Source organism: Crocodylus siamensis, chromosome 6, assembly GCF_052110815.1.
Source record: "Crocodylus siamensis isolate JL-2025a chromosome 6, ASM5211081v1, whole genome shotgun sequence".
NCBI lineage: Eukaryota > Metazoa > Chordata > Crocodylia > Crocodylidae > Crocodylus > Crocodylus siamensis.
In genome coordinates, this window is record NC_143400.1 from 16682886 (window position 1) to 16691394 (window position 8509).

Genomic DNA, 8509 nt, shown 5'->3' on the forward strand with positions numbered 1-8509 from the left:
TGAGCAGGTCATTTCCTAGGCAGCAGATGTGCTGGACATTTTTCCTCCCTAGGTGCAGCACCTTGCATGCCCACCCCCCCGCCCCACTTGCCTCCTCCCTGGGGGTTACCCAGCAGTTCAGGTGTGGGCTGGTTCTCAGGTGAGCTGAGTCCTGGCCCCTGCTGTGCCCATGGCCTTGCCCAAGGGGATCAAGCATATGTGGCCTGAGTTTCCTGCCTGTGCCATGGGGCCTATGAGGCTCTTGGGGGCAGTGACCAGTCTGGCTCAGCACTGCTGGGGACCGGGAAATACCCACCGAAGGGACCAATCTCCTACTGCAGCCGCACTTCCATCTGCCTAGATTTTGATTCCTCCTTGGGCAGCTTACCACAGGGCATCCTGCTCCAGTGCAGCCCAGGATGTGGTCCCTCCACCACCTCTGGCTGCAGTTTTGGCTGTGCTAGTCCCCCAACTTTTCATTTATGCTGTCCCCATCCACGGCCTCCTGGTCAAGCTCCTTCCAGTTCTGCTCAGGCTGGCCCTCTGCCTGCCCAGGAGGGAGGCTCTGGCTGGGGGGATGGGGTGAGTGGGGAGCTGTCTTTCCCCCTCCTCTGCTCATGTCATCTCATGGGCAGCATCCATCGCCTCCCTCAGGGCTCGGGCACTCTGCTGCATGTTCCCATCCAGCTCCCTTCTTACGAACCTGCCACCTCTCCCACTCTCTGCCCTGATTTTTTATGATCTGTCCCCAGAAATCATCAGCTCCCATCTTAAGCGGCCTCAGCTCCTTTTTCCAGGAAGACATGCACCTCAGGTCAGCAACATTTTTGGGCAGAGCAACACCTGCAACCTTGACTTGGAAGGCATTGGCGGGCCAGGGGCAGACGGCAGGGAGCTGAGGGGGGCCCAAACTTGTGGCAGCACAGCCCCAGCCCGCTCCCCACCGTCTGCCTCGAGGTACGCACGCACCCGCCAGCAACAAGCCAGGCTGCGGCTCCACGGACCCCGGTGCAGCCGCTTGCAGCCTCCTGGCTACCTGCCACAGCCGGCCCCTGCTGCCCGCCACAGAGCACAGGCTGCTGGCAGCTGCACGGGTCCAGGGAGCCCTGGCCGTGTTGCTGCACCTCAGGGTGGGCAGCGGGGGAGCCCCGAGGGGCCGGATCCTTGTGGCAGCGCAGCCCCGACCCTTCCTGCCTCTGCCCCGAGGTGCACGTGCCAAGCAAAACACCTTCGTGGGCTAAGCGCTGGCATCGGGGGTTGCCCACCCCTGGCTTCGAGTCACTTGGCGGGCACTTGCCCACGACCCCCTGGCACAGCCAAAGGCCTGGCTCTAGCCGGGCAGGAAGCTCCGCGCGGGGGCGGCCCCTCATCCCTTCCCGTCTCCGGGCAGAGCCGTGCTGGGCAGCGCGCCCCGGCTGCGGGGAAGCCTCTGCCCCCCGCTCCCAGGCCTGCTTGCCCTGGGCCCCGCTGCGGGGCTCCAGTGTCCCGGGCCCGCAGGAGCCTGGCACCCCCCCCCGCCATGCAAGTACGGGAGGTGCGGGACCTGTAGAACCCCAAGCCCCGCCCCTCCCCAGCCGGGGGCGGGGCTTGCGCGCCGGGGACGGTGGGGAAATTCCCAGCGCGCCGCTGCGGAGCAGAGCAGCTGGAGGCGGGGCCGGGCGGGGTGCTGGCGGCGCGGGGGCCCCGCTGCTCCGGCCGGCCGGGAGTTTGCAGACGGGGCCTTGCCGGGTCATGCTGCACGTGCGGGTCCTGCTGGGCCGGGCGGGGCTGCGGGGCACTCGCACCTGCACCGGCACCGGCGGCAGCAGCGCCATGCAGCGAGGTGAGGCTGCCCGGCACAGGCCTCTCCCTGCCGGCGGGGGCAGCAGCGCAGGGGCCGCAGTCCGGGCTCGGGGGCGGTCAGGAAGGGATTCCCCCCGGTCGGATTGCTGTGGACCAGGAGCGGGGGGCCTGGCCCCCACCGGGGACCTCTCCAGCATCTCTTGGCGATGTTTCGGAGAAGCGGCGTGCGGGTGCGGCGCTTGGGCGTCCGCTTGCGGTTTGGGCTGCTTTGCACGGGGCTGACCCCGCCTCAAGCGGGGGTCGGAGTAGATGTGACCTCTGGAGCTGCCTCCCGGGGTTTTCTGCCGTGTCATTTCCTGCTCAGACCGGTCTTTTGGATGGTTTCGCTTGGGGCTGCCCCTGGGCTTGTAGCTGAATCCACCTGGCGCCCGGCAGAAATGCTGCAGGCTGGGTTTGGCCTGGTGCCCGCCCAGCCCACGGCTTGTTCACGTGGGAGCAGGTGGCAACACCCCATCCCAGCCGTGCCCCGTCCCAGCTGCTCCAAAGCCAGGGAAAAGCGGCCCGGTTTCCTGGCCTGAGAACGTGAGGTCGCTGGAGGGAGACAGCGTGAGGCAGCTCTGAGCCGGCCCCGTGGGCTTGCAGCTCTCCCTGCCTCCAGGTAGATCTGGGGTGACTTAAATGAGATGCCGGGGTTCAGAGAAGGGGGATATGGAGAAGCTGTGCCCTCCACTCCAGTCGGTAAGGTTGCTGCTGGGTTTACATCGTGTACGTGACAGCAGGATTTAGCCTGTGATGTCTTGAGCAGGCAGAAGTGTGCAAGAACGCAGTGTTACTGGAGTCCTGTTCCCAGCGTATCAGTGATCAGGGTGACTGTAGTGACCCAAAGCTGGCTTTCACCTTCTCTGTCGTAAGCAAGGCCCTGTCCACTGTAGCCAGGTCACATTTGCTACATCCCTCCAGAGTGCTTATTGGGTCTTCGTCTGGGGGAGGCTGGGAGTCACTGTTCCCAGGCAATGGGAAAGGCTGCCGGGGTCGATCTCTTGCTGGGTGCAACGGGGACTCTCCCCCGGGGGGAGATTGTCCTTGCAAAGCTGGGAGCAGCTGCCTGACCCTTGCCCGTCAGGGGCGGGGCACTGATCTCTTACAGAGAGGGCAAGTGACTGTTGGCTTGTTTCTGCGGTTGATGTAGGTAACAACATCTCGTACGAGGACATGAAGGCGCTGGTCACTAGGGGGGGAGCTCGCATCTTTGACGTACGCTCTCCGGAGGAGGTGGCCAACGGGCACATTGCCAACTCCATTAATATCCCAGGTGAGCATGTTGGAGGAGCGCTCGCCCTGGCATGGGATGGTGCTGGAGCCCGACGCTCTGGATGGGATGGGGCTTTCTCTCGGATGTCTGTGCATGGAGGGGGTGAGATCCTCACTAAAGATCCTCTATTTGTATGCTGAGGCCCGTTCTCCCTGCTGCCCTGTCTCCGTGGAGGGGTCTGACTCCCAAACCCTGGCTGAACATGCCTGTTTCTGTGCCTCAGTGGGCTGCTGCATTTCCGCAGTGGGTGAAGTGCCTGCTTGTCCTGGGAAGCACTCGGGGATTGGGGATCCTGTCCACGGGCTGTAGAGCATTATCCCCTGCAGTCGCAGGGAGGCTCTGCCCTTGGCCCCTTCAGCGTTGAGATGTGGTCCTCTGCCGTCTGTGCTAACCGAGCAGCTCCGTCGGAGGGAAACAGCAGCAGGCTGTTATCTGGTAGTGACTGAGCCAGTTAGCTGAAGAGGACCTCTCCCTAGGGCTACCCCAGCGCTGCCCTCTCCCCCCCTTCTTTCTTTTCCAGTGACAGAAATCGAAGAAGCCCTGAAGATGGACCCTGAGACATTTAAGATGAAGTATGCTGTGGACAAGCCTCAGGTGGATGAGAAGAACCTCATCTTCCACTGCCAGATGGGCCGGAGGGGGGCTCTCGCCGTAGAGATTGCCAAGACCCTCGGCTATACCAAGTGAGTCCACCTTCCCCTTTGGCCAGGGACTGCTCTGGGGGTCTGACCTTTTGGGCTTCTTGTTTGCATGCCAGGGGCTCCATGAGCCTGGAGGCAAGGACAGGGTACAGTGCAGCCCTGGGAGAGAGCCTGTGGGTGTTCTTGTCTGGCAGGTCACCGAAGAGCCTTGGGGTTGATGGGGAAGGAAAGGGTCCTCCTCACAGGAGGTCCTGGTTCTGCTTTCACTGGCGTGGAGCTGGTGGAACTTGGGAGAGGGCATGGTCTCAGGCCCCCAAAGCCCAGCCTGCCCTGCAGTGGATCTGCTCCCTCCCCCTGGGCTGCCCCAGGCTGGCCTGTTACTGCTGTTCTGGCCTGGGTGAGGCAGAGCTGAGTTGGGAGAGCTCATTTGGGGAACAGTTATGTCAGGGAAGGTGATGAGGGGGACTTACAAGAGCCCAGGCAAGGGGCCTGAAAGCTAACTGGGAACAAAGATCCAGACGGGGAGTCCAGGAGAAGGGGGTGCTCTGGTTTTTCCTCTTGTGGACTGGTCTCTGAGCCCCCTTTCGGCCCTATGGCGGGGCTGAGGAACTGCCTGTCTCCCATAAGCAGCTGTAGCCTGTAAGGCAGAGGCCTGATACCAGGGGGACTGAAGGTCCTGAGAAGGCTGCAGGATGGGACTGAGCTTGTCCAAAATGCCAGTTCCACCGGAGGGAACTGGGTGACCACAGGGATCCCTAAAGTCTGTCCTGTCCCATCCTGTTGTGCACCTCAGATCTGTTGTACAGCTCCCTCCACTGGTCTGGGCTCTGCTGCTCCCATGAGGGGCTGCAGGCTGGGGTGACTCTTTTGGCCCTAGCAGCTGTGGGTTGGCCCTGGTGCCCATTATGAACCTGTGTGTCTCCTTTTTGCTGCAGTGCCCGTAACTACGCTGGCGGCTACAAGGAGTGGTCTGAGAAAGAAGGGAAGTGAGTCTGGCAAGGGCCAGTGCCTTTGCCTCTTCACCTCAGTGCCAGCACTGTACTGCAGACCCTTCCTCCGCTTCACTGCCACGTCATCCTCCCCTGGCTGCTTTTGCCCAGTGTCGTGGTGCGCCTGTCTGGACATCCTGCCTAAAACAGTGGCCTTTGAGGCTGCTGCTCGGCTCTGAGCCTGGCGCTCCGGCCTGGAACCTGCACTTGTTCATCCTCTACCTGCAGCACAGCTGCCCTCTTAACCCCTGGGGTTCGTACTTTGGTGGGGTCCTTACCAAGTCTCTTCTCCCAAGTCTCTCCAGTTGGTGGGGAAAGAGGCTTTTTTAGATGGCAATAAAATGGGATGCTTTGCAATACCCAGCTGTGCTTTGTAGCTCCCTGTGCAGGTGTGACCTGCTGGGAGAGAGGTGCTGGTGTGGAGTATGGAGTCCATCCAGGGGAACTGATCTGAAAAAGTCATGGTTGTAGATCCTAGAAAACATGCATCTCAGCCACAGAAAGCCACCAAGCTGGGGCACCTCACTGGTGATCCCAACAGGCTGTTAACCCTGTGCTTGCTGGGCATGGGGTAAGGACGCTTGGGGTCTGTTCCTGGCCGCTGGGGGGGGAAGTCACTTCTTTGCCTCAATTTCCACACGTGTATAATGCTGACCTTTATTTTCTTGGATGTCTCTGGGAGAAGAGCCAAGCATTGCTGTTCTCTTGCTGCTGTGTGGGTTTGAAGGCTGGATTGGGTGTGCACTTGATGCAGTGGTAATAGATGGGAGGGGCAGGACTGGAATTAAGAGATCTAGCACTGAAATGAAGCAATGCTGCAGCTGCACAAGGGTTGCAGATCAGTGGAGAGAGAACCAGCTTCCCAGAAGGGCTACCCTCTGCCTTTTGTGGCAGAGAAGAGCATACCCAGGCATCGCTAGGCATCTCATGAGTGGTGGGCAGGTGCCGTGTGGCTTGGTAAGCAACTACTGTGGAGCTGCAGGCAGAGACTATGTGCAGATGCAAGAGCTGGGCTCCAACAGCAACATAACAGAGGATTCCAGTGTCTCCAAGGAGTCCCATGGATAACATATCCACCTAGAGGCTGGCATAGTCCAGGGACTGTGGTAATTGGACCGTGGGGCAGTGCTAACGAGACAAGCAGGACTGGTTTGGCCATGTTGTCGGAGGAGCTGCCTAGCAATAGCGGCTCTGTAGGGAAACGGTGGGGGATTCCCTAGAGACAGCCACAAACAAAGCCACTGCTACCTGGCTGGTGCTGTTGCAGGCAGGGCTCTCCAGCTTCTAAAGCCCTCAAGCAGAGGGAGACTGGTCTCTGATGATCTTGTGTGCTGCTGTCTTTCCACCCAAGGCGCTCACAGGGTGAGGGAGGAAGGCTCCAGTGCAGGGCTGTAGACATGCTGTCCCTTCCAATCTCATCTGCCCGCTCAAAAGGCCAGCCTACTAATACCATGTGGATAGTGGCATCTGATCCTTAAGCCCATGGACAGACTGTGCTCAGGAGTGAATCCCACATCTCTCTGTATGTGAAGGCTGAATGTTGACCTTGGAATAATGGCAGCTGGGTGAGGGCCTCAAAGCTCTCTACTGGTGTAGAGCTCAGGGGCAGATGCTCATCCATGAGTGTTGGGGATATAGGGTGGTGCAGGGCCTCCTATGCCATCAAGCTGAGCTCCCTACCATTGTAAGTGGCCATAGATCCAAGGATTCTGTCAAATCACTTTAGATCCTTGCATGCAGCTCCAAGTAACAGACCATAAGATGCTGAGGACCCATCCGGTATGCCACGTGGAAAAGGGAAGCCAAGGGCCCATCCTTGCAATGACAGGGAAGTAGCCAGTTAATACAAGATTCACAGGTCCTAATTAGGATTGTAAATTGCATTAGAGAGGCAGGCAAAGTCTCTGGAGTCCACACCAGTATGATCTAGGGAAGAATCTTTCCTGATCCCCGAACAGGGATCAGCCTAACCATGGAAGTGAGAACAAGATCCTCTGGCCAAGACTTCTAAGTGGGAGGATCTGTGTACTCTGCCAGCCTTAGCTGTGGCCCACACAATGATTGTTGACCTGAAAAATCCCTGTCCCGTCATGTTATCCCTTCCATAGAGTTGCCCGGATCAGTCTTTAAGCCAGGCAGGTTCACTGCTCTCACCACTTTCCTTGGAAGAGCATTTCAGAACCGGCTCCTTTGGTGACTTGATGTACAGTCTCCACTTCTCTAGCCAATTTGTGGCCTTTTCACCTGGTGCTGGTGTTTGTTTTTCAGCCTAAAAAGCTCTTCCACTAATGTAAAGGCTGTTCCTGTCCTCTCCATCTCCGTTTGAACTAAACCACCACACTCCTTTGATCTTTCATAAGAAAGTTTCCATTTCCTTGCCATCTTCAGGGCCCTTCTTTTGCCCATTGTAATGTACATTAATTGAAGTTAATTGAACATTGGTGAACAGAACTACACAGAGACTGGGGGGTCTTTCCAGTGCTTTGTGCAATGGTCCTAGGACCTCGTTGTCTCTACCTGGGGTACCCAAGGGTGTGCACACAATTTCTGCTGACACCCCAGGGTAAATAAAAGCTAGCCCACAGTGGCTCCGCTAGCAGTGAAAGAGGTCAGCTTTCATTTACTGCTGCTGGGTAAGAGCAGGCAGTTCCCACAGAGCAGCAGGGACAAATCTTGCCTTTCTTATCTCACAGTAACCAGTTTACTGTATTTGTACAATATTTAGTACAATAGGAGCCTCCTCCTGGCTGGAAACCGTTCATGTCTAATACAGCCATTCTCAATCTGGCAGTCATGACCCCAAGTGGGGAAATACATCAGCAGTCAGGCTCATGCAGGAGTTGGGCATTGGGTGCTGCAAAGGCTGGGAACTCGTGTCGAATGATAACACCTGGCCGTGCCGCAGACATTCAGTGATAAATGACTAAGTCCCGTTCTGTGTCCCGCCCCCCCCCAAATGGGGTGATGATGATAGTGTCCTATCCCAGGGGAGTGTGGCAAGGACCTGAAATACTAGTATGTGTACGCATTCAAAGGGCAAAGAAGGGTTAGTATTTTGTAGTGTTAGTCCAGCACTGGCCACCAGACGTCAGCGTGTTCCCAGCGATGGGCTCACAGTACATGCAGCAGCAATAGAGATGTCCATGGAGTTGGGAATCATTGGAGTTGGAATGACAAGGTCGAAAGCTTAGCTTTGTCTTCGCATGTATAAAATGGGTGGTGTTAGCATACGTAAAGGCTAGCGTGGGCATGGCAGCCTCGATTTAACCGTTGAACTAAGCAGCAAGGCTCCACCCTAGATATTAAGCCAGTTCAGCGTGACTTAGCTATGCTGATATTATCGAGGTCAAGACTTTCAAAATCATGAGCAAGGCCAAAAAACATCATGAGAATGACTTAGAAATAGCAAGAGAGGCAAGGGGGTTTTTGGACAAGGCTTTCAGGTATAAAGTGGCATTCTTCAGGTCTGAGCAATGGGTACTTGTATCCAAATGTTTGTCTAACATCTCTTAACTATATGGTGGATCCAATAAAAGATATCTCAAAAAAACCCCTTGCTTCTTGAACATTTCCTGGACCGTCGTGGCTTCAATAATGCTCCGAACTTATTAGGAAAGAGCAAGAGTTGGTTCTTTCTGTCCTCTGAGTCTATCACTTTTCAGCCAATCAAAGCAGAGCCTCAGGGGAGCGAGCGGGGGGCGGGGCCTTCATTGGAGACGCCCACGAGACCCATCGGGGCTGGGACTGGGGTCGGATCACTTGGCAGGGGAGAGCCAATCCGCGCTCCGGGGGGCGGTGCCTCACTT

General features: G+C 57.4%; 1 protein-coding gene across 1 annotated transcript; it reads left to right on the top strand.

Annotated features, from left to right (window-relative positions):
- Positions 1–1608: 1608 nt before the first annotated feature.
- Positions 1609–5062, top strand: TSTD1 (thiosulfate sulfurtransferase like domain containing 1). The gene is made up of 4 exons (XM_090056444.1): positions 1609–1801; positions 2951–3073; positions 3594–3756; positions 4650–5062. Exons 1-4 carry the CDS (start codon positions 1711–1713, stop codon positions 4702–4704), a joined length of 432 nt encoding a protein of 143 aa, XP_089912570.1. The 5' UTR covers positions 1609–1710; the 3' UTR covers positions 4705–5062.
- Positions 5063–8509: the final 3447 nt, after the last annotated feature.